The sequence below is a fragment of the Monodon monoceros genome, unplaced genomic scaffold, assembly GCF_005190385.1.
Source record: "Monodon monoceros isolate NGI ecotype Baffin Bay Population unplaced genomic scaffold, NGI_Narwhal_1 Super_Scaffold_3, whole genome shotgun sequence".
NCBI lineage: Eukaryota > Metazoa > Chordata > Mammalia > Artiodactyla > Monodontidae > Monodon > Monodon monoceros.
The window spans coordinates 33,049,427-33,074,873 of record NW_021703780.1 but is presented as its reverse complement, the minus strand read 5'-3'; the positions used below and the strand labels follow the sequence as shown (position 1 = coordinate 33,074,873).

The 25,447-nt window shown below is 48.3% G+C and overlaps 1 protein-coding gene across 3 annotated transcripts; it reads left to right on the top strand.

Moving 5' to 3' along the window:
• TAF8 (TATA-box binding protein associated factor 8) lies at positions 1–22,339 on the top strand. Of its 3 annotated transcripts, none has more exons than XM_029243510.1 (9): positions 1–59; positions 837–993; positions 3,327–3,425; positions 3,772–3,834; positions 5,210–5,334; positions 7,606–7,753; positions 9,212–9,354; positions 16,250–16,389; positions 22,239–22,339. In XM_029243510.1, exons 1-9 carry the CDS (start codon positions 15–17, stop codon positions 22,240–22,242), a joined length of 924 nt encoding a protein of 307 aa, XP_029099343.1. In that variant the 5' UTR covers positions 1–14; the 3' UTR covers positions 22,243–22,339. The 3 variants fall into 3 exon arrangements, with proteins under 3 accessions (XP_029099343.1, XP_029099341.1, XP_029099342.1); XM_029243508.1 differs by lacking the exon at positions 22,239–22,339 and adding an exon at positions 16,694–20,157; XM_029243509.1 differs by lacking the exon at positions 22,239–22,339 and having other exon boundaries at positions 16,250–20,157.
• Positions 22,340–25,447: the final 3,108 nt, after the last annotated feature.

Sequence of the window (25,447 nt, the reverse complement as noted above, 5' to 3'; positions counted from 1 at the left end):
TACGCCAGAGCAAGATGGCCGACGCGGCGGCCACTGCCGGGGCTGGCAGCTCCGGAACGGTAAGGGCGGGAGGCGGGAGGCCGAAGCCGAGAGAGTCGGGGCATTCTGTAACTTTCCCCTAGCCTGGGCTACAATCTTATACCCAGAAATCCAGCCCCACCATGAGCTCTGAGTGGAGGAGGGTCTTTCAGGTCGTACGTGACCCCCTTCTTGAGACTCCGCGGTTGCCTCCTGAGTTGGTGGACTTGTATACTGATTGGCCCGTTCTCTGTTGGGGGGTTGGGAGCCCGGAACACCTCCTGATTGGTGCAACGAGGCCGCTTTCGCCTTCTTATTGGCTCGCCAAAGTTGGGCGGGATTCCCGTTTCAAAATACTTCCTACTTGTAGGTCCTCTACTTAGCATCATGTGTTGTTTGTTGTTTTAATTTTCCTCGTTAGCAAAATGGTGTGGAGGTGGAAGGAACAAGAGAGAGGTCACTTTTTTTCTGGGAGATGGATATGAGTTCAATCCCATCGTGCGTGTTTCTTCAGCTATATATTCTGATAATCTGCTAAAATAGAAAGTAGAAAACAGCCGTTTTGTTATTGGAATTGTAAGTATTAGGTAGGCAGAAAGGCTGTCTCCGAATTTAGAGCCCCCGGGGTGCTCAGTTATTACTCATTTGGCCAAGAGCTGTAAGTCTAAACATCAGGGACTACCACATCTTATTAAGCACTAGTAAATAAGTATTTAGCAAAAGAACCTTTGCTTGCCGTTGGCAGTATGTGAACTCTGTGATTGCATCGTTGTCCTCTGGATGAAAACGTTTTCTCTTTCTGGGCTGCTGATTCACAGAGATCAGGAAGTAAACAGTCCACTAACCCTGCTGATAACTACCATCTGGCCCGAAGGCGAACCCTGCAAGTGGTTGTGAGCTCCCTGCTGACAGAGGCAGGGTTTGAGAGTGCTGAGAAAGCATCTGTGGAAACATTGACAGAGATGCTGCAGAGCTGTAAGTACCAGGAAACAATAGGCCTTCCTCGAGTCAACCAAACATCTGTTCTGTGTCCTGCATTGTGATAGTGTTAGAGAGGATTTAAGAAAAAGAAGAACATTGTTAAGTGACTTACAGGCTTTAGAATCAGATAGACCTGGGTGTAGGTCATCACTCTGCCACCTAATAGCTTGGGTTAACCACTCAACCTCCTGAACCTCAATTGCCTCCTTTGTGAAAAGGAATAATAATTTGTACCTCCTGGAGTTTTGAGTATAAGTGAGATGTATATGTAAAGCAGTCAAAGCTGGGAACGTTGTAAGCTCTCGATGACTTGTAGGTGCTGTTATTATTGCTGTTTGTTCTCTATGCTCAAAGAACTTACAGTTTCATTGGAGAGTCAGGATTAATTCCCGTGAAATAGATGCTGCACATTATATAATCAAATGCTATATTATGTGATACAAAGAGTGAGGGTGAATAAGTTTTAGAAAATGGAAAAAAGAAAAAAACGCTCTTTTAAAAGGAAGTATCTTGAGGTTTAGGAGCCTGGAACGGTCTCACATAGGCTTGTGCATGTACACTGTATTTCCCTCTTTGGGCCTTTGGAGGGGAGGGGAGGATGGAATGAGGGTTGTGGGTATTTAAGGTGTTTGAGGGCAGAATCAACCCTATGAATGGAAGTGAGAGAAAGGTTTAGGCAGAGAGAGAAGTTGAGCTGCAGTACAGGCCAAACAAAGAATTGGCCAACTCAGTGGGGTGCTCTGGAGCAATTATTGCCCGTCAGAGTATCTGACATCAGTCCCGCAGAGCCCTGCCTTTGTAGTCTGGTCTTGATCAGTCCCTAGATGTGGGCTGCCCCAGGGAGGTTGTGGTCTGGGTTGAAGTGGCTCTCTTCAGCTGATGTTTGGAACTTCAAGATACCAGATGTTTTCCTAAGGCAGCCACATCTCAAACCCCATTAGACTCTTAAATATTGAGGACCCCAGGGAATTTTGTATACATGGGCTCTATATATAGAGATTTTTGTCACATTAGAAAATAAAACTGAGAACATTTTAAAACATAAGAATGCACAAGCACACATTCCATTATCCAGCAGAGCCATGATGTCATCATAGGGGACATAGCCTCCGGAAAACTGCATGAGAGAATGAGACTAAAAAAGTCAAAGGGTGTCTCATTTTATTATGAAAATGGTTTTGACCTGTGGACCCATCCCAGAAAAAGGCTCTTTTGTATGTAAAATTCACAATTTCAGAATTTTCCTGGAGCTGCCCATCTACCTCTGAAACCCACTCATGGAGCCCAGCTTCATGCTTCCCCTTTCCCCTGAAGGAGTTTAGCATGGCTGAAAAGAGGTTCAGCTTCAGGTAGAAGAAACAAAAACTTGACAACCAGATAATAAGACCTTTTTTTTTTGTGGTGGCACAATGTACATATCATAAAATTACCATTTTAATTATTTTTCAGTGTACAATTCAGTAGTGTTAAATATACTCACAATGTTGTACAACCATCAGCATTATCCATTTCCAGAACTTTTTCATCCTTCTAAACAGAAACTGTATCCATAAACAGTAACTCCCCATTCCTCGTTCCTCCCAACTCCTGGTAACCCCTAATCAATTTTTTTGTCTCTATGAATTTTTTTTAAAATAAATTTTATTTATTTAGCTGCGTTGGGTTTTTGTTTCTGTGCGAGGGCTTTCTCTAGTTGCAGCGAGCGGGGGCCACTCTTCATCGCGGTGCTCGGGGCTCTCACTGTCGTGGCCTCTCCTGTTGCGGAGCACAGGCTCCAGATGCGCAGGTTCAGTAGTTGTGGCTCACGGGCCCAGTTGCTCCGCGGCATGTGGGATCTTCCCAGACCGGGGCTTGAACCCGTGTCCCCTGCATTGGCAGGCAGATTCTCAACCACTGCACCACCAGGGAAGCCCTGAGTTTTTTTTCTAGATACCTCATATAAGTGGAATCTTAAAATATTTGACTGTCTGGCTTATTTCATTAGCATGATGTTTTCAACGTTTATTCATGTTGTAGCTTGTATCAGAATGTCATTCCTTTTGAAGGCTGAATAATATTCCATTATATGGATAGACCACATTTTATGTATCCATTCATCTGTGGATGGACACTGGGTTATTTCTACCTTTTGTCTACTGTGAATAGTGCTGCTATGAACATGGATGCACAAGTAGTGCTGCTATGAACATCATACACTCTGTTTGAGTCCCTGTTTTCCCTTCACTTGGGTGGATTTCTAGGAGTGGAATTGCTGGCTCATATGGCAATTCTGTGTTTAACTGTTTGGGAACTGAGGGTAAGACTTTCTGCCTTTGATCCTTTCCTAGACATTTCAGAAATTGGGAGGAGTGCCAAGTCTTACTGTGAGCACACAGCCAGGACGCAGCCCACACTGTCAGATATTGTGGTCACACTTGTCGAGATGGGTGAGTACACCTCCAGTTTCCATTTCTTCAGTGCAGCTGAGTTGGAGGCATGAGAGAGAGAGAGAGAGGAGTCCCCAGGAGGCAGCCCCCTCTGCTGAGCATTCTTAAATCCCCTCTTGAGTCTCCTGGTTTGCTTTTAGCTTGAGAGAGTTATCAAAAGAGAGTTCCTCTGAACCCCTTTAAGAGGCCTCCTAACGCCCTCTTCGGGGATTCTGCTGGAGCTTCTTTTGAGTGGCAGCAAAGCTTTTGAGTTGGGAGTTTAAACTACTTCACCACAGTATTACTTCCCCTTCCATGTTCAGTATCCAGTGGTCTGGGCAGTGATTTTTGTTCTCCTGTTTCTTAGGTTTCAATGTGGACACTCTCCCTGCTTACGCAAAACGGTCTCAGAGGATGGTCATCACTGCCCGTAAGTGACTCTGAACTGAGGTACTCAGGAGTGCTCAGTTAATGCTGGTGGAATGAATTGGTTGACTAGGGCGGGGATTGGTGTGCAGCTACTGCCTCGTTGCAGGCCCCTTCCGTTACTTGGGGCTGCCTCTACCATGGAATCGCTATTTGGGCTAGCCAGATTAGGATGTGAAGTTCAGTCACCAGAAAGGTAAACCATCTCGATGCTCCTTGAAAAATGTGAGAGTGCTCGTTCTTGCTTAGATCGAGGGTCAGTAAACTATGGCCTATAGGCCTAACGTGGTCCACCTCCTGTTTTGTAAATAAACTTTTGTTGGTACACAGCCATGTTTACTTATTATCTATGGTTGTTTTCATGCAGTAATGGCAGAGTTAAGTAGTTGTGACAGGCTGCACAGCTTGCAAAACCTACAATATTTACTTCCTGTCCCTTTATACAAAAAGTCTGATGATCTCTGCCTTAGATACACTGAGTGCCATAAACTGAGTTGATTGGAGTAACTAGTTTGGGTTTGCAGGACCTCGGGAGAATTCACTAGATTTTTTTTTCCATCACTCCTTTCAGGCTGGCATCTTTTCTTTTCTGGCTGTGTTGGGTCTTTGTTACTGTGCACGGGCTTTCTTTAGTTGCGGCGAGCGTGGGCTACTCTTCGTTGTGGTGCACGGGCTTCTCATTGTGGTGGCTTCTCTTGCTGCGGAGCACGGGTTCTACGCGTGCGCGGGCTTCAATAGTTGCAGCACAACACAGGCTCAGTCGTTGTGGCTCTCGGGCTCTAGAGCGCAGGCTCAGTAGTTGTGGTGCCCGGGCTTAGTTGCTCCGCGGCATGTGGGATCTTCCCGGACCAGGGATAGAACCTGCGTCCCCTGCATTGGCAGGTGGATTCTTAACCACCGCACCACCAGGGAAGTCCAGCTGACATTGTTTTAAGATGCTCCTCTCAAAGTGGCAGTGAAAGGTGCCATTTTCAACCCCTCTTGCTTTCATTGGCCCTCGCTTAACTTACCCTGGCTCCGTGTCTGTCTTTGTTACCTGGGTTCTTGAAAGGAGTTAGCAGCCCACCTAACTTCCCTAGGTCCTCAACCTGCTCTTTATGTAGTTAGCTTGTCTCAGCCCCGCACTCACCGCCCTAAGAGGCATGCAGTCGGGATTGTTGTAGATGGGATGTCACCCCTGGTCATGCCGTGCCGGGCGTTGTTGGGGGGCGGAGGCACCTTTTCAGGTCCTCAGGCCATTAAAGGCCTTTTATTGGTAGAATTACAAAGTGCCTGTTGCATAGAACATTGAGGTCCAGGATTTACTTTGAGAAAAGGAGGGTGTGGGTAGAGACGCGAGGCCTTGGGTGGAAGAGTAACCGCCGGTGACTCTGTTGCAGCTCCAGTGACCAATCAGCCGGTGACCCCCAAGGCCCTCACTGCAGGACAGAACCGACCCCACCCGCCACACATCCCCAGCCATTTTCCCGAGTTCCCCGACCCCCACACCTACATCAAAACTCCGGTGAGTGACAAGGCCATCCTGGGGGCTGTGACTGACGCAAAAGCAGACTCCATTTTCCTGGCTGTCAGACTGGAGTCCAGAAGTTTGTTGGTCACAGGGTAGTTCAGAACTCAGAATGTCTTTCCTCACTGGAAAACAATTCGGCAAAGGAGAATTATCTTCTCCAGTTTGCTGGCAAAAATATGCTTAATAAATAAACTGAAAGTGGCACCATTTCGCCTGTCCCACCCAAACACAGAAGTACCTGGCCACGTAGAGCAAAGACACATTCCACAGAATGCTGGTAGTAATTCTGGGTGGGATTATAGGTAACTGTTGTTTTGTGTGTGCTTTTCTGGGTTTCCCAAATTTTCCATAATAGGTAAGAGTTATTTTTGAAATCAGGGAAAGAGTTACTTAAAACATACTTGGGGGAATTCCCTGGCAGTCCAGTGGTTAGGACTCCGTGCTTTCACTGCTGAGGGCCTGGGTTCAACCCCTGGTCTGGGAACTAAGATCCCACAAGCTGCATGGTGTGGCCCCCCCCAAAAAAACAAAAAATAAAACTTGGTAATATGAAATGGAACTTAACGTAACTGTGAGCTCTGGGTCTGTATGGGATAAGTCTAGTTGTCCTCCTTAGTTCAGATGTCCTCCGAACATGTCCTCCGTGTTCCAATTTGCCTTCTAGCAATTTCACCTTCCTTTGGGAAGGTACAGTGTGCATAGGAGTCCCCAGAGGCTCTTCTACTCGCTTCCTGTGTCCCCGCCTCCACACTGCGTCTTGGTGCAAATATGGCCACGATGCAGGGTTGGGGCAAGTCCTCCAGGAGATTTTTCCACACCTCAGGGTACGGGGGGAAAGGAGCAGGTGGTCAGCCACCATTGCAACGCAGCCATTGCTCTTGACCAGGATTTTCTATATTAGTGTCCTAGGGCTGCTGTAAAGTGCCACAAACTCGGTGCCTTAGAACAACAGAAATGTATTATCTTGTAGTCCCAGAGGCTAGAAGTCCAAAATCAAGGTGTCGGCAGGCTCCCTGTGAAACCTTTGCCCAGCCTCAGGTGGTTTCTAGGCAGTTCGTGGCGCCCCTTGGCTTGTAGATGCATCACTCCGGTCTTCCTCTTCACACGGCCCTCTGTCTGTATCTCCGTCTTCACGTGGCCATTTCTTATAAGGACACCAGTCATACCGGATTCTTACCACCCTACTCACATGACCTCACGTTAACTGATTACATCTTGCAGTGACCCTATTTCCAAATGAGATCATATTCTGGGGTCCTGGGGGTTAGGCCTTCCGCACGTCTTTTTTTTTAGGGGGCTATAATTCAACCCACAGCAGTCTCTAACTCTTTTGTAGCATATGTCTGTCAGTACAGTGTTAAGCACACGCTTCGTATTTGTTTGCTCATTTACGTGACTGTTATAACGTAACACAGTACGAAAACAACGTACGTTGAAAGATCATCTGACCCTAATTAAGGGTTCAGGAAACTGGTGCTCCTTTTTAGTGGCAGCCATGTTATAGCCTCAGCTTTTGTATTTTTTGAAATCTTGGTTTAATACCTGGTGGAATACGAAGTAGGAGGTCTGGTTCTAAGTTCAGTTTATTTTGATACTTTAACAGCTCTCGCAGTTGAAAAAGGTACAGTACAAAGATAGGTGGGATCTTAGGCTGCCCTTAATAAATCATAAAACTAATTTTTTTCATTCTCATCTACCAATTATTTGAAGACTTATGTTAAAATTTTCCTATTAAATTTCCAACTTTTTAAATGTCAAACGGTTATCTTAAAAATAATTGTAAGATCTTGCATTTTAATGTTTTTAACCAGCGTGTTCAGAATCCTGTTAAATTCTTCATCTTGGGAAGACTTTAAACATGTCAGAAAGTTCTGTTGTCATGTTACACTGAGGGCCCCTGGGTGGTCCCCGGCAGGGCTCCCCTGGCAGGGCTTCCCCGGCAGGTGTGTGGGGCTGAGAATTGCCACTCTCCCTTCAGGATGTGTCTCTTATGCCTGGGTCCAGCTGTTGCTGGAGCTAAATGAAGGCCCGGGATCACGTAAATGTAAATGTTTGTATATTTCTTAACTTTTAAGATTCAAAGTAAATGTTAATCATAGTTATATTGTTTCTTTCTGCCCTTCCTCTGCCCTTGGGGATCTCTGCTCTCAGTGACGGTAGGGGTCATTTAAAGGGTGGGAGGACAGAGCAACAGCAAGGCAGGAACCCGAGGAGGGCAGTGTAGTCATTGGTATTTCTCTAGTGTCTTTGCTGTTCTCCCTTTAGACGTACCGTGAGCCTGTGTCGGACTATCAGGTCCTGCGGGAGAAGGCCGCATCCCAGAGACGAGACGTGGAGCGGGCACTCACCCGTTTTATGGCCAAGACCGGCGAGACCCAGAGTCTTTTCAAAGATGACGTCAGCACGTTTCCCTGTGAGTGTCTCCCCTCTGTGGACCCTGGCTTGTCCTTTGAGATCATCGCCCCATCTTCCCTCTCTCTCTGTGTCATTGGAAAAAACGAATAAGCTTTGTCCTTGTCTTGTGGAACTTGTTCTTCATTTCTGGCTCCTTTTTCTAGGTCTTAAGGGTCTGTCCCTAACTGATGACTCCAAAACAGTAATGGCCTCTGTTGGGATTGGGCACTTGAAGTGCATTGAGTTGAGGTGACCTTGAGGGTGACTGAGCCCCAGGCATCAGAGAGGCTCATTAGCAGAAGGGGCAGCCCTGGTGGTAGAAGGACCCTGGTGGCAGGGGGCAGGGCAGTTAAAGAACCTCTGCCAGGCTTTGCCTTCACTGTGTCCTCTCACAGGACTCACCATATAATTTCTCATCTCAGCACTATCGTTTCACTGTGTGACCAAGTGTCTTCCTCTCCACAGGCCTCAGTGTTTCCAAAGGGGAGTGAGGGAGATTGGTTTAGATGATTCATTCAGTCAGCAGGCTCCTGTTGGATTCTCGCTGTGTGCCTTGCCCCAGAACCGCAGCGGCTAAATTATTAAGTCCAGACACTGTGCTGCTCACTTTCCCTACGTTATCTCATGAACTCCTCGAGTGAGCCTCTGAGTCAGGAACTGTTACTTCCACCATTCCAGGAGCCAAGGCTTAGAGAGAAGAGAAATGAAATAATTTGCCCAAGGTCACACGGAGAGTAGATAGCATTCAAACCTAGCTCTTTCTGTCTGCAGGACTCCATATCTGAGCCATGTTAAAAATAATCTTAGAGTGTCTCCTGATAATGACATTCTACCATGGAAGTGTGCACAGAGACTTTCTTTTTATTATTTATTTACTTATTTATTTACTTATTTACTTACTTATTTACTTATTTATTTATTTAATAATTTCTCCTACTCAGCCTCGGTGCTTTTTGGAGGAATTGGGTCACTCATGTACCTGAAGTGCCCTCTAGCTCAGCGGATATACTTCCATGCAGAGAGTTCTCAAGTCCGCTATCGGGACTTGAGTCCTTCAGGTTGAAGGGATCCATATCCCTGCTCTAGTAATGAGGCTGGGGGGGTTAACTGACCTTGGGTATAAGATCACTAAGCTGATGCTTTGCTAGGATTCAGCCCTAGTTCTCTCTGATTTTAGTGGTACTTGGTAAAAGTAGGCTGTGCAGTCATATTGCCCGAGTTCAAATCCCACTCCACCACTTCCGGTGTGCTTGAGGAGGTCACGTAACCTCTCCGGGCCTCAGGTTCGCCATCTGTAAAATGGGGTTGTTAATTGTACTTACTTAATAGGGTGGAGGCGAGAATTAAAGATAACCCGTAAAGCCTGTAGGACACTGCCTGGCCTGTGCTAAGCGCTCGAGCGTGTTGGCCATCACTGTCATTCACTGCTGCTCGCTGACCCGTCATAAGGCTCTCGGCCTCTCTTCCAATCCCCCAGTGATCGCTGCCAGGCCTTTCACCATCCCCTACCTGACCGCTCTTCTTCCGTCTGAGCTGGAGATGCAACAAATGGAGGAGACGGATTCCTCGGAGCAGGATGAGCAGACAGACACAGAGAACCTCCCTCTTCACATCAACACGGTGGGTCCTGCCTTCTGCCCGCTTCAGCACGCCCCCCGCAGTAGCCCGTGCTGCTCTCTGCCTATCACCCTGCGGATTGGACAGGACCTACCTCAGGTCTCTGGCCCCATGTTAGGGACTTGCATGATGGGCCTGTGGTGATCCAATTGTGGCACGATCTCTAGCTCGAGGGATAAGTCTGTGTCCTGGGGATCCATTCATTCATTCAACAAATATTGAACGAGCACCTGCCAGAGTCAGGCAGGTGCCAGGTGCTAGGGAATTAGCAGGAGGCAAGATAGACAAAATGTCCTGCCCTCACGGAGCTAAGGAAAAGTGAGAAATTAGGAGATGGGAGTAGGTACGGGCCTGGGGGATGTGGTATTAGATTGGGTGACTGAGAAGATGACAGGTGAGTAAAGACCTGAAGGGAACAGGCTCACACGTATCTGGGAGTAGAGCGTTCCCCACAGAGGGAACAGCAGATGCGAAGGCCCTGAGGTGGGTGTTGTTATGCTGAGGAATGGCAAGGCCATCAGGGTGGCCAGTGTGGCATGAGCAAAAGCGGGGAGGAGAGCAGGGGACGAGGTCAGAGAGCTCCTGGGGAAGTCAGGTCTTAACGGTACCTAAGCACTTGGGCTTTTTGTTAGTACGATGGGAGCCCCTGGACATACTGAGCAGAGGAGGGTCTCGGGATCGGTGAGGTTGCTGGGTCGAGGGTGGACTACAGAGGGTGAGGGCAGAAGCAGACCGGTCGGGAGGCTGGTGCAAGAAGCTGAGAGATGGTGGTAGAGGTGAAGACACAGGTGGATTATTTGGTCAGATTCTAGATTATTTTCGGAGCAGAAGCGACTAAAGGAGTGGCTGTGAGAGAAAGAGAGTCAAAGATAAATGCAAGGGTTTCTTCCTGAACAACAGGCAAGATGGAAGTACCCTCAGCCAAGACAGGCGAGACGGTTGGGTGGAACAGGTATAGCGGGGAGGCCAGGAGTAGAGGTTTACACGAGGTAAGTTTGAGTTGCTTATTAGACATACGGGTGGTGGGATCAGGTAGGAAGGTGGATAGGCGCATTGGAGTTCAAGGAGCTTTTGGGCTCAGGAGATGCAAACCTGGGAGTCCTCGGCGCGTAGATGTGTTTAAACCACGAGACCAGGTGAGTGCCTAGGGGCGAGTGAGGGTAAAATAGAGAAGAGGCGCCAGGACTGAGCCCTGGGGCTCCGCGCTGTTCAGAGGGTGAGGGGATGAGGAACCAGCCAAGAAGATGGAGAAGGCACAGCGGGAAAGGTGGTGGAACCAGGGAGGGGGCGGGGGTGGGGGCGGGGGGCTGCGGCGTCCCGGAGGCCAAGGGAAGAAGGTGTTTCAGGGAGAAGAGGGTGATCGGCTGTGTCTGGAGCTGCAGTTAGTTCCAGTCATGTGAGGACTGAGATGTTGCCCATTAGATTTGGCAACGGGCATGCAGTTTGTGACCTTGACAATGGCCATTTCAGGAAGAATGAGAGCAAGTGAATTCAAAGAGAAAGAGAAGAGAGGAACCGGAGTCGGTGAGTGTGGACTTGTGTTGTCCATTACAGTGGCCAGTAGCCACATGTGGCTATCTAAGTCTAAATTGATGTAACTTAAATAAAAAAAATTCAGTTCCTTGGTCACACCAGCCACATCTCAATGGCCACCTGTGGCTCGTGGCTACCCTACTGGGCAGCGCAGATATGAACAGTTAAATCATCACAGAAAGTTCCATTAATGTAGACCATGGTTTCAAGGAATTTTGCTATGAAGGGAAGGAGAGAAAATGGAGCGGTAACTAAAGGGGAAGAATTAAGGAGGTCAGAGAGGTGTTTTGTTTTTTATTTTTATTTTTAAATTTTATGTATTGATTTTTTTAGCCGCACCTTGCAGCTTGGGGGATCTTAGTTCCCCAACCAGGCATCAAACGTGGACCCCCCACGATGGAAACGTGGAGTCCTCACCACCGGACTGCCAGGGATGTCCCTTATTTGTCTTTTAAGATAAAAGAAATAACAGGATGTTTGTATGCTGATGAAAATGATCTGGTAAAGTTGATGCAGGAGAGAAAGAAACATTTTGGAATGATGATCTTTGGCAAGGGAGAGGGCATGGGATTTAGTGCCCAAAAGGAGGGGTTAGCCTTATTGTGGACATTTCAGAGCCAGGATAGGAGATAAAATGTGTGGGCACAGAGACAAAGGTCGGCGGGGAGGTGTGCTCGTTGAAACTGGTGGGTGTTCTTTTCTGGTTACGCTGTATTATACTCGGCAAGTAAGAGGATAAGACCCACTCTTGTTCATGCATCAGGGGAGAAAGTGCCAAGTAGAGTCACAGACCTGCTGAAGCTCTAATGCCTTTAAAGCTTACAGGACCCTAAGAGTCAGGTTACCACATTCATCCATCCTTTAAGGTTGGCCCTGGCTTTTAAGCAAGGGATGGCTCAGTGGCTGTAGCTGGACTGAGGGTTCCTCGTGATCTCTGAGGTGTGAGGCCCCAGGATGCAGGGGGAGAGTGCCAGTGCTGACTCTAGTATTTGCTGAAGGTCTCCCTTGCCTGAATACACATTTCTTTAATGTTGAATTATTCCTTTCAGAATTAGGGCTGGGAGCCCATGGCTCTACGTAGAGCAGAGGAGCTTTGTCATTCTACACTTCTGTTTTGGACTCAGTTAATTTGGTCTGAGATATGGTGATTGTGGCACGGACTAAGATGAGGTTCACCTTATGAGAAGGCGGAGTCTTCTAAACAAACATCACCGTCCCTTTATAAGTACAAAGCAGCTAAAGGGCTTGCAGATGTGTTATCTAAAACTCCGGGTAATGTAATGACATAGGTGAGGTCATGGCGGTGAGTGAACCGAGGCTGAAAGGATGTCAGGAACTGCCTGAGGCCAAGCCAGACAGGAAGAGTAGAAAGGTCTGAGCCTCGGAGTCAGACTGGCCTGGCCTCAGATCCAGACCAGGGTACTTTCCAGCTCATGACCCAGCATCTGAGTCTGTTTCCTCACAAATGCAAATAGGAGTAGGAACACCTACCTCAAGGGGAAGTGAGGAGCCTGAGGTAAAATGAGCTCATCCATATCAGGTGCCTGGCACATGGCAGCTCATGGCACCCACTGCCCCCCTCCCCCTGCCCCTGCTGTATGACCATATGCTCTTCTGTACAAAATAAATAAAAAGACTGCAAGAAAAGGATTCCAGCAACAATTTATGACAGTCAGTTGGGCTTGTTATTTCGTTGGACTGGCAAATACAATCATATCTTTAAGACTCAGAATGTACGAAAAGATGTGTGGTGACAGTCTTTCGCCTGTCCTTGTTCCCTGTCATCCATTTTCCCTCCTACAAAGCAACCAGTGTCACCAGTCTCTTGTGAATCCTTCTAGAGATGTTTTTTAATTGTTATTTTAAGCACAAACAGTTCTTTCCCCTTGCTTGCTCTCTTTGTGGCGATATCTCGGTGGTCGTTGTACGCTGTATGTGAGGAGCTGCTTCATCCCTCCGCATAGCTTCCTCCTGTTCCATTGTGTGGACTTAGTGAGCCAGTCCCTTGTGGATGTTTACATTGTTTTCTGTCTTTAGCATTTACAGACATTGTTACGGTAAGTTCAATAACTGGTGTTTTAAATTGTTCTTTTATCTTTCAAGGTCACAACTGTCAACGACTGTTGCTAGGTAGTTACTTTGTTTAACTTGGTTCTGGTTACTCCATCTAGGAACATGAAGGGGCTATTCATTTTATTTATTTATTTATTGGCCACACTGCGCAGCACGTGGGATCTTAGTTCCCTGACCAAGGATCAGACCTGCGCCCCCGGCAGTGGAAGCGTGGAGTCTTAACCACTGGACCACCAGGGAAGTCCCAGGGCTATTCATTTTAAATTGGTGTATCAGAGGATTCTTTTCTCATACATTTCAACGAGCTGCCTTCTGCAGGCAATCCCAGTGTCTCAACTTTTACTCTTTTCTGAACAATGTACCATTCATGTACTCAGCGAGTATTTGTTTAGTGCCTGGTAAGTGCCAGATACTGTTCTGAGTGCTTGGGACACATCAGTGACCAGAACAAAGACAACGGCTGCATCTCGGGAGCCCGTGTGTTGGCAGTGGGGGAATGACCATAGACGTAGTACGTAAATGCATCACTATATAGTATGTAAAAGATGAAAGTGCTACGGGGGGAAACTGAGTAGGGGAGGATCCAGGGTAAAGGGTGGAGGTTTCAGTTTTAAATAGGGTGCTCAGGATACACATCACAGAGAAGGTGACGTCTGAGCAGAGTCTTGAAGGAGGTGAGGGAGTGAGGCACGTGGATCTCTGGGGAAGAGTGTCCTGGAAAGGGAACAGCCAGTGCAAAGGCCCTGGGGAATAGCACAAAGGAGAGTGGAGGTGTGACTGAGGAAGGTGGGGACAGGGACGGGAGGGAGCGATCAGATCAGGCGGAGCCTTGTGAGCAGTTTTAAGAGCTGTCTTTTCATTGGATGAAGTGGGAGTCCGGGGAGGGTGTGGAGCAGAGGAGAGGCAGGTCTGAACTTCTCCAAGGAGCACTGGCTGCGCTGGTGAGAATGGGACAGGCAGAGGAGGGACTGTGACGGGAGGCCAGTTAGGAGGCTGTTGTCCATCCGGGTAAGAGACACTGGTAGGTCCTACCAGGGGGGTCGTGGTAGATATAGTGGAAGTGGTCAGATTCTGCCTGTATTTGGAAGATAAGGCCAAGAAGTTTTCCCAACAGATTGGCTGTGGGATGCCAGAGAAAGAAAGCAAGCAGGAGTGACTGCAGAATTTGGGGCTTGGACAGCTGGGAGGACAGGACGGGAAGACAGTGGGAGAAGCTGTTTGTGCTCGTGGTTTAGTTTTAGGCACGTTGAATTTGAGATGCCTGCTTGCCCGCCACGTGGAGATGGCAGGTGGTTGAGTGACAGTGGCCGTGCAGGCCTGGAGGTCAAGGGAGATGTGAGGGCTGGGGAGGTTCAAGTGGGGGATGCTGCTGTGGAAGTGGTAGAAGCTGTGAGGCTGGATGCAGTCACCCAGGGCGCATGGGGTGCATGAGGGGGGTGCATGAGGAACGTGCCCTGAGTCTGGCCTTTCCCGGCCCAGGTCGCTCCTGACAGACCTTTCTATTCCCACCTTTTTTTACAAATCTCAGTCGTTTTAGTACTTTACTTTTTTTGTCTACTCCTCCTGTCCCTCCCCATCTCAAGGCTTCCTGTCCCCAAAGACAGCAAAGAAAGTGGCATTTCCAGAAGCTCTCCTTGGGAGTAGAGAAGCCTGTTGTCCCATGACTCGTGCCCCAAGTCCTGGCCTCATGAGGCATAGCGAGCTGAGCGGGGGGAGCCTCCAGCAGTGATCCCAGGGCACCCCTGACTGGGTCCCCTCCACCCTGATCATCTCAGGAAGCACTTAAGGCACAGTTGAACTTCCAGTAACTTTGAAGGTTGGGCGTTTCCTGTAGAGAGATGAGAGGAGGGAGGTAGGGGTGAGCTACTAAACTGAGCCGTTAAGAACTTCAGAAAGGTCAGAGCCTGGTATCCAAGGCAGGTCTGGGTGTGGGCAGACGTGTCCGGCACCTAGTCTGGCACGAGCCAGCCAGGCTGATCTTGGGGTATTCGCTTTCAAGAGAGCCTCCAGGAGGTCCACAGTGACTCTAGTGCCACCGGACTGGGTGTTGGAGAGGGAAAGCACAGGGGCCCTGGATGAACTGGGTCTCTGGGGAGAACAGGGCTGATGGGCAGTGAGAGGGCACGCAGCCGAACCTCAAAGTCATTGCTTTCTTCAGTCTCATTGAGCCCAGACTGGCGCCGCCGTCCTAGGCCAGTGGTCCCTATGGGAGAACCTTCCATCTGTCCACTGTCCCGCTGTCTTCTGACAGCATAATCTCCTGGTTGAGGTCAAGTCCTCTTTTGCCTCAAGTTTACAGAACGGGAATCCCAGTGACAGAACCACTGGTCTGTCACCAGGGGGCGTAGCCCAACCAGCTGCTTCTGGTCCCTTGTAGCCCCTTGGGCCTGAGCTGCTTCGTGTGATTTTTATCCCCTTCGCCTGCAGCTTCTGCTCATTTTAAAGAACTTGGAAAATAGAAGAGAGTGCAAAAAAGGAAAGGAGAATCAATCACCCACATTTCCAGAAGCCGTTTGTAAAACTTCAGCATATTACTGTTTTCTATGTCTACATCCCATTGTGATTTTTAAAAAATCTTTAACTGAGATCATATGGAATATATTCAAACTTATAAGCTTTTCTCCAAAATCACTTTCCTCAAAAAACGAACAGCAAAAGGCCTGATCCAGGGGCTGCAGGTGGAGATTTGGGATGATGTTCCTGTGTGGGTGCCCGCACGTGCTGCTTTGCCCTCATGGGAGCTCGCAGGGCTTGAGCAGTTTCTGGCCTCTGCTGGGATATGATCATTTGTACCATGTTGCAAGTACCAGATATTTGAGAATTTGCGGGAAAGTCGATTATGATTTACGTGAGCTTTGGTCCGGGGGTGCCCTATGCACATGATTTGTTTCAGTCCTGTACCTCTCAGTCCTGCAGGGCATCGGGAGCCACTTCTCCTTTTCTTTGACTCCGCACAGGCTGGGCTTCCTCCCTGAAGCGTCTAAATTGTAGCCCCTGACTCTGCCCCTCCCAGTTCTCTGTTCCTTGTAAGTCCTGCCCCTGCCTCTGAAGAGGCTCAGGGTCTGGTGTTCTGTACTCCACTGTGTCAAAGCTGGTGCTCTCGCCTTCCTCTGATAGCAGCCGCTGCCTGGCCTCCTTTCGTCTGGGGCAGAGAGAGGCACATTAGCCAAAAGGTGGTGCTTGGGCTTCTAATTTCTCAATGAAAGGGATGCTAACAGTAGTTCTTACCGTGGGCATGATCTCTTTCCTTATGCCATTTGGTATTTTGCTTTATTTCGGCTTTTGCTCAAAGGATGATTCTGGAGCCGAGAAGGAGAACGCCTCTGTCCTGCAGCAGAACCCTTCCTTGTCGGGGAGCCGGAACGGGGAGGAGAACATCATCGATAACCCCTATCTGCGGCCTGTGAAGAAACCCAAGATCCGCAGGAAGAAGTGAGTTGGAGGCCAGGGTGCAGAGAGGCCTCCCTGGCCAACCGAGGTGGCCTTCTCTGCTCCTTGGCAGAAAAGAGAGGCTCACCGGTGGTTCTGAACCTTGGCGAGAGCTACTCTGGTGAGAGGGGAATATTTTCCCCTTTCCTCTCCGTCCTCATCTCCCGCATGTACCTTTTGTTGCATGGAGGTTGAGCATCCTGCAGCCCAGGGACCAACCCTCACAGCCCAGCAGTTGTTCCCCCGCAAGAAGGAGAGCAGCTGGGGCCCCCACCAGGCGGGCTCCATGGATTCCTCTTCTTTCTAGGTCCCTCTCATGAGCTGAGAAGGAAGCCTGCCTTGTAGAGAGACGTGGATGCCACCCTCCTGGGGGAGTTAAAGCCACTCGAGGGAAGAAGAGGGTGGCCGCCTCGGGGACAAGCCGAGGCTCTAGGGTGTGACCGGGCATGATTTTAATAGCAAACTCTCTATTAAGATTACCTGTTTTCACTGGATGTTTGGGTTGACGAAGATACGATGGTAACAATGAGGCTTTTTAAATCAGCCGGGCCATACCGTGGGGCACAGGGGCAGCCAGTGACTTCGTTTATAGTCATGGAACTTGATTCCTTGAAACCTGGGAGACCAGGGAAGGTGGCAGGAAAGAAAGGTGTCTTTGCCTGCGTTGCTCACTGCCGGAAAGACTTTGCTTAGTTTGTATTTCAGGATATCCTGACCCCTTTTATTGACTGACGGTTTGTGGCACCTATTTTATCATCCTAGAACCTCCTTACTTCTCACCTCACCTGGGCTCCACGTGCCCTGTAGAGCTGATCGAAGGTGACTTTCCCTCCTTTAACATGTTGGAAACAGGAGGCCCACCCACCGCAGCCTCAGTGTGGGGCCGGCAGGTGTCAGGAGGCATAAGCAGATGCGTGTGGAGTGGAATGAAAGGCAGTACTGACTCATCAGCATCTGGTGAAAGCTCCCTAAAGCAGGGCAGCACCCTCTCCGGAAGGGTTTATCATTTACTGTCCCTCTGTGGACCATGTGCTTGGGAACAACCAAGTGCTGCCCCATCCTGGGAAAAGAGATTTTCTTTGACAAGAGTCTACATCAGTGGATATATTACGCTGTGATTTGATGGAGGAATCACTGGTTTTATGCAGTAGGAAAAGGATTTGCTGGGGGGTGAGAGGTGGCGGGGATGAGATTTTGAAGGCCGGGCTTAGCCTCATGTTCTGAAAGCTGAGAAACCTGTTCGGTCTGCTGGAAGTTGGCGTGGATGGAAGGCCATGTGCCCACCTTATGGCAGAAGTGGGCCAAGAAGAGCCTGCAGGCCTGAATCTGTCCAGCCTCTTTGCCTCTTTATCCTTGATGTGCCCTACAAACCAAAAACGAAAGATGCTGGGCAAGCTGATACCTTTTGACTGTTCTCCAAAGGAAGAGGTTTTAAAACCAAGTTGGAGGAAGAGAAATGCCAGTGACACCTGGAGGTTAACACAGGGTAAAGGAGGAGAATCCTGGGTTAGTGTCCTAAGGTCCATACTGAGCTCTTCTGATACTCGGCTTCCACAGTCATCTCTTAACCTTCCATCCTCTTGGTGAATTTGAAAACTCAAAAAACCTGGTGACTTGACAGCAGGCTCCATGCTCCTCTGGCCTCACTGTTCTCTAAGCATTTCATCCCACTGGCTGGAAGGAAAGTGCTGCTCGTCAGCACCTGAAGAGAGGATACTGAGTGAGAAAATCGGATTCCCCAGCTCTGCACCAAATAAGAGTTTTTTCGGTTTGTAGTGACCTGAAACTCTTCCAGTCGAAAGTAGTCAGATGGGGCCTCTGCTGACCCCCTCTCAGCTTGTCAGGTAGCTCCTGGTGATTCTTGGCCTGTTGAGTTTAAATACAGCTCCAGGTTTGAGCCATGGCACGTGCAGGGCTGAAACTTTCCCGGCTTGCTGTTCTCACCCGCTCCCGGGAGCAGTCATCCCAGCAATTCCTCCTGCTACTGCCCCAAACAAGCACCTGTTGAGTGCTGTAACACTAAGGGATGAGGTGGGATTTGGAAAAGAATTTCCCTTTCTGCTGTTGAGATTGCAGAGGCCTTGCTGCTGTAATTCAGTTCTGCATGAGACACTGGGAGATGGTCGGACAACCTGAAACATTGACCTGACTATCGTGTAAAAACTGTGCATAATCCTCAATGGATGTTTACAAGTTTTTATTTTTTATAACTTTGGGGGAATCATGGAGGGAAGAAGTAGTCAACAGAACCAGATTAAGCATGTGATTTATGAGCTCTTAATAAAAGGTCATAATAAAAACTTTGTAAATGAAACAGAATTATAAGCTTTGAACTTAATTTGTATGCAGATGTTATAGCAGTGAGTAAAGCTGTATACGAATAAGTAAGGCTTAGCCCTTATGTTGGACAGAGTACCCTTTTCAACCGTCTAAAACTTTTCTTATTTGGGAAGTCTGCAAACACAAAACTAGGGAGGAAAGTATATATACTTTCCCTATGTATTCTTCACCCAACTTCAACACCTATCAACATCTTTTCTGTTTCATCTATTTCTTCTACTTTTTTTCTTTTATTTTTTATTCCTAGAGTATATTTTAAAACAAATCTAAGAGCTATGTCATGTAATCTGTAAATATGTTGTTATGCGTCTGATAGACTTTTTAAAGGTTTTTTTGAGGTAATTATAGATTGAGGATGTTGCCCAAAAAAAAAATGTTCAGGAAGGTCCCATGTACCCTTCACCCAGTTCCTTCATTGGTAGCATCTTGAATAACTGTAGCATAATACCAAAGCCAGGAAAACGACATTGGTACAATCCACAGGGCTTATTCAGATTCCACCATTTCGTGTGTGTGTGTGTGTGTGTGTGTGTAGTAAAAAGAGTGGATATATGTATATGTATAACTGATTCATTTTACAGCAGAAACTAACACAACATTGTAGGGACTTCCCTGGTGATCCAGTGGTTAAGAATCCGCCTTCCAATGCAGGGGATGCGGGTTTGATCCCTGGTCGGGGAACTAGGATCACACATGCTGCAGGGAAACTAAGCGCGCGCGCCACAACTACTGAGCTCACATGCCTCAACAAGAGAGCCTGCGTGCCGCAAACTACAGAGCCCATGCACCCTGGAGCCTGCACGCCACAACTAGAGAGAAGCCTGCACACCACAATGAAGAGCCCGCACCGCAATGAAAGATCCCATGTGCTGCAACTAAGACCCGACACAGTCAAAAAAATAAAGAAAACAAATATTTTTATAAAAGAACAATGTAGCAGATAAACTTATTTTAAAAAAACTAACAACATTGTAACTATACTCCAATAAAAATTAAAATATATATAGAACATTTCCATAGCCACAAGGTTCCTTCATGCTGTCGCCTTATAACCACATCCACCTCTCACCTCTTCCCCATCCCTACCCCCTGGCAGCCACTGCTCTGTTCTCCATCTCTATAATTTTATTTAAAAAATATTATATAAATGGAATCAAATCAAAGTTTGTGACCTTTTGAAGTTGGCTTTTTTCACTTAGCATAAGCGAGTGAGAGCCATCCAGGTGGCTGTGTGTGTCAGTAGTTCCTTTCTTTTTATTGCTGAGTAGTATCCCAAGTATGGATGTACCATGTCTGTTTAACCATTCACACAAGGAGGGGCATCTAGGCTGTTTCCAGTTTGGGGCTATTACGAATAAAGCAGCTATAGACATCTGTGTATAGGTTTTTATGTAAACATAAGTTTTCATTTCTCTGGAATAAATGCCCAAGAATGCAACTGCTGGGTCCTGTGGTAACTGTATGTTTCATTTTAAAAGAAACTGAAACTCTTTTCCAGAGTGGCTGTACCAGTTTGCGTTCCTGCTAGCAGTGTACGAGTGAGCCAGTTTCTCCACATCTTCGCCAACATTTGGTGTTACCTTTTTTTTTATTTTTTAATTTTAGCCATGCTGATAGGTGTGCGGCAATACTCATTGTGATCTTAATTTACGTCTCCCTAAGGGCTAGATGTTAAACATCTTTTTTTCTTGGCTGTGTTGGGTTTTTGTTGCCACGCGCGGGCTTTCTCTAATTGCGGCAAGCGGGGGCTACTCTTCCCTGAGGTGCGTGGGCTTCTCATTGTAGTGGCTTCTCATTGCGGTGGCTTCTCGTTGCGGAGCATGGGCCCTAGGGCACACAGGCTTCCGTAGTTGCGGCACGCAGGCTCAGTAGTTGTGGCGCACAGGCTTAGTTACTCTGCAGCATGTGGGATCTTCCTCAGCCAGGGATCAAACCCATGTCCCTTGCACTGGCAGGCAGGTTCTTAACCACTGCGCCACCAGTGGAGTCCCTAGATGTTGAACTTCTTTTCATGTGCTTTTTTGCTGTCTGTGTATCCTCTTTGGTTAATTATCCATTTAAATCTTTTGTCCATTTTCTAACTGGCTTGCTTCTTTGTTTTTAGATTCCTTTATATATTCTGGATACAAGAACTTTGTCAGACGTGTGGTTTGCAAATACTTTCTCTACAAGCTGGTCTTTTCATTATCTTCACAGGGATCTTTTGCAGAGCAATAGTTTCTAATTTTGATGAAATCCAATTTATTTTTTCTTTTATGGACTGTGTTTTTGGGTTGAGCCCTACGTCCTGCAGATCTTTCTCTGTATTTTTTCTAATATTTTTATAGATGTAAGTTTTATGTTTTAGGCCTTGATCTAGTTTGAGTAATTTTTTTTTAAGGTTTTTGGGGTCTTTTTGTTTGGTTGGTTTGGTTTGGTTTTTTTTGGCCAAGCTGCTTGAGGGATCTTAGTTCCCTGACCAGGGATCAAACCCGGGCCCCTGCAGTGGAAGCATGGAGTCCAGGACCACCAGGGAATTCCCTTGAGTAAATTTTTTTATAAGGTTGGGGTTTAGGTTGAGTTCACTATTTTGCCTGAGGATGTCCAATTGATCCAGCACCCTTGATCAAAAGTTACCCTTCTTCCACTGAACGATGTTTGTACCTTTGTCAAAAATTAGGTTTTTGTATGGGGGGCATATTTATGTGGGTTGATTAAGACTTTCTTTTTTTAACATAATCACCATATCAATATCACACTTAACAAATGAACAGTGATTTTATAACATCCCCTAGTATCCAGTTCATATTCGGATTTTTCCAGTTGTCTCAAAGATGTTTTTATTTTATTTTTTAATAATTGGCTGGTTTGAATCAGGATCAAAATAAGATCCACACATTGCACTGGGTTTTCACATCTCCTAAGTGTACAGCAGTCCCTCCCAGCTCCGGCCTGGGGATGAGGATGCCCCTTTCCTTTGTTTCTAACCACGAGGCAGTTAAAAGGTGATGAGCGCAGTTAACTGAAACACCAGTAACAAAGTGGCCTGGCTTTGGGGGCCGGGCGCCGGGGTGGGGGACAAGTGTAAAAGGAACTGGCTTTCCTGGGCTTTGTTTTTGTGGAATCCTGAAGTCGCTCAACTTAGAGGCATGTGGTTCAATAAAACAACTTAGAGGCACGTGGTTCAATAAAACAAGACTCGGTGATATTGGTACTTATGGCCCGACCACAGCCCACCAGCTGTGAGATCTAGGGCAAATCCCTAAGCGTCCAAACCAGTTTCCATAAAATGAATACTGGTGATACCTCGTCAGGAGGATTTAATGAGAACGTCTGTACCTGTGCCTTATAAACGACAACGTTATTCCATTGCCGGACTTCTCTTTTTTCTTTTCTGTTGTCTTTAAAATTATACACAAGCTGATACTAATTGAGAACTTAACCCTTGCCAGTCACTGTTCTAAGTGTCTTACACATCTTGACTCATTTAATCCTCACGATTACCTCAATGTTCTTACTGTCCCCACCTGCAGTTGAGGACCTGGAGACCCAGGAGTTCAGAAACACCTCAGTCCGCTTGGCTGCTGAGGAGCAGAGCTGCGGTCCTGCCCCCAGGCATCCTGCTCAAGTCCACGCTTTTTACCTTTCACACTCTTGCTTCGAGACCACATGATTCTGTTCCTCGAAGGCACTGACACTACTGTGTGCAGAGTGGCTTCCACCGCACACCCACACGGTCTCTGGGAAGGGAGCTAGAAACGGAACCAGTTACGGAGAGAGTGATGGTGAGGCTGCTAATCACTGTTATTCATTCCTTGAAGAGTTTTGCGTGGTTTATGAATAATGACTCTGTAACAATGGCTCATCTTCCTATAAGCTCCACCTTTGTCCCCTGACCCCCAGCCCCGCACTAGGACTTGTAGTTCATCCCTACTGCTCTCCATGCAACTTCCAAACTGCCCAACCCAGCTTTCCAGGTCCTCTACCAATTCACTGTTTCTTTTGGATAACTCATATCTTTCCTTCATCTGACAAGTATGGATCTAGTGCCTTCTATGTATGTCAGGAACATTTGCCAAGCTCTAAGGATACCATAGTGAACAAGACAGACATGGCCCCTGCCCCCAGGGAATCCATTCTAGTCAGAAGACACACAAAGAAAACATAGACCAAAATCACCAGACCGTGAAGCGCTAAGGACAGAAACAGGTTTTTATGCCTTGAGGGTAGGCGGCATCCTCATCACCACTGCCTCCTGTGCCTTCATTTGTGCGCTTCCTCCCCATCGCCTCCTAAAATCTTGCCTGGCCTTCCAGCCTCTACATCCTCTCTCCAGATGACCTCAATCCCTCCCTTCTTCATTCACTCATTCGACAGATACTTACTGAGCTACTGTGCGCAGGCGCCGAGTCAGACGGTGGGAGGCAGCGGAGGATAACTAAGCCACTATATTCTCTGACCTTCTGGTCTCTTTGGGGGCCAGGCAGCTCACAAACCATAGGCATGTAATGGGTGGTGAATTGGGGGCCTGAAAGAAAAGCCACGGTATATCCAAGCTGGGTAATGTGAGGAAAATTTAATAAAAGGGTCACCTCCAAGGGTGTGAGCCAGGTATAGGGGAGCACAGCATAGGTAGCCAGACCTGGGTGAGTGAGAGGGAGGGGAGGGAGCAGTTACTAGAACCTGGAGAGAAGCCGAGGTGAGACCCTTCTGCTAAGAGCTGAGGCTGTGGCCATTGAGGGGCCAGTGGGCGGCAGCCACCCTGCAGGGAGAGAGCCAGTCCGGGGATTAATGCCCTGGCCTCCTGCCCCCTCCCACCTTCCGGGATCCTGCCTGTTCTCTGCTGAACGGAAGCCAGAGGGTGTGGGGCCTGTCCCTGCAGGCAGAGCGGCCAGCCTCCCAGGGCCCTGCGCAGGGTGGAGAAGTGGTGAGTGGGCGGATCTGGAGGGGCAGGTGAAAGGGGCTGGGTACTGAAAGGGTGCCATTTTAGAAAGGGTGGGGAAGGAGAGCTGTTGGAGCAGGGCGCCGCATGCATCGATGGGACCAGCTGCATGGAAAAGCATTCCAGGGAGAGGGAAGAGCCAGCACAGGAGCTCTGAGGCAGGGTGTGGGCTCCTCGACCCTGGAGAGCGGCGGGAGAGGGGGCCGGGGAGGAGCAGGGCCCAGTCAGTGCAGAGCCTCCTGGGCCTGAGTCAGGGCTTTAGGTGCTCTTCAGAGAGAGAGATGGGTAGCCAGGGAGTGACAGCAGTTGACTTAGCTTATCAAAGGGTCATTCGAGCTCCTGGGTGGCATTCTGGCCGGAGGGACACCATTTCTCTTCAGTAATTTTCACGTAGTCTGGCACTTAGCAAACATGATGGAACTGGGGGGAAGTGAGTCTCCTCAGTGAGTTGGAACTGGGGGGGAAGTGAGTTTCCTCCTCTCCCCACAGGAGAGCCAACAAGGCCGAGAGTGACTACTCCCTGCAGACTGAGCCCTGTATCAGTACCAAGGGGAGAGGAGGAAACACAAACACACGGATAACTCCCTCCCCCTGAGGTGTATCCCTCCCCCTGGGGTGTTCGTCAGGGAGACAGATAAACACTGGAACCTGTTTAACACCACTTACCAAGACGGAGGAACCACTGTCAATAGAGGGTCGAGTTGAGGACTTGAGGACTTGAGGGATAAAGGCTGTGCTGAGGTCTGAATGGGGAGTGGTGAGTAAGTGAAGCTTCTGAAACAGGTAAGGACAGGGGAGGGCGGAGATGGCTTGAGGGAAGGCGGGAGGGCAGGTGACCCAGTGACTGCCCCAGCACAGCCCCTGAGGCCCCTGTGCCCTCCTGTTGCGGTCTGGTCTTCTCTTGTGAGGCTACTTTGGTGTCAGCGGTCACCAGCCTTCTCCTTTTAAAGATGGTGGAAGCCCCCTCCGTGGTGTTGGCCCTCAGATTGAACCCCTGCTGGGCAGGTTGGGTTTTGGAGCACGTGTGCCGGCTCTGTAGCAGGGTTGCCCCAGGAAGGGGTCATTTGAACTGGTGGGGTCCAGGGCTGGGAGGGGCCCTGGCCCAGCTCCTTTACCCAGGTGAGTTGCTAATGATTTGAGAAGCTTCTAAAGAGGAGGGCCGGCATCCTCAGAGGCTCTTAGAAGTGTTTGTATGGGGACAAGGGGAATGACCCGAGCCTTGTCAGTTATTTGTCATCACGAAAGAGCCCTGGGGCCCCAGATTTTAGTGGTATTTCTTTTGGATTTTGTTGGGCGTTCATTTATGAATTTTCTTCAGCCACTGACAGTGGGGTCTATCATTCTTCGGTTTTACCCAGGCTCGTACTGAAACAAGTTTCTAATTCTCTGAACATCACCTGACAGTGCCTGGGTACAAGTGGGGAGCAGCTGGCCTGAGGGTAGAGATTTCCCATGGGCACTCTCACTCCTGGAATCAAGTTCAAGGTATTTTTCTTCCTCTTGGAGCAGGGGGCTCACCGTCATCTCCATTTTATTACGGTTTTTTTTTTTCCTACTTTACTAAAAAGTTATTTAATTTTGGGCTTCCCTGGTGGCGCAGTGGTTGAGAGTCTGCCCGCCGATGCAGGGGACACGGGTTCGTGCCCCGGTCCGGGAAGATCCTACATGTCGCGGAGCGGCTGGGCCCGTGAGCCATGGCCGCTGAGCCTGCGCGTCCGGAGCCTGTGCTCCACAACGGGAGAGGCCACAACAGTGAGAGGCCCGCGTACCGCAAAAAAAAAAAAAAAAAAAAAATGTTAT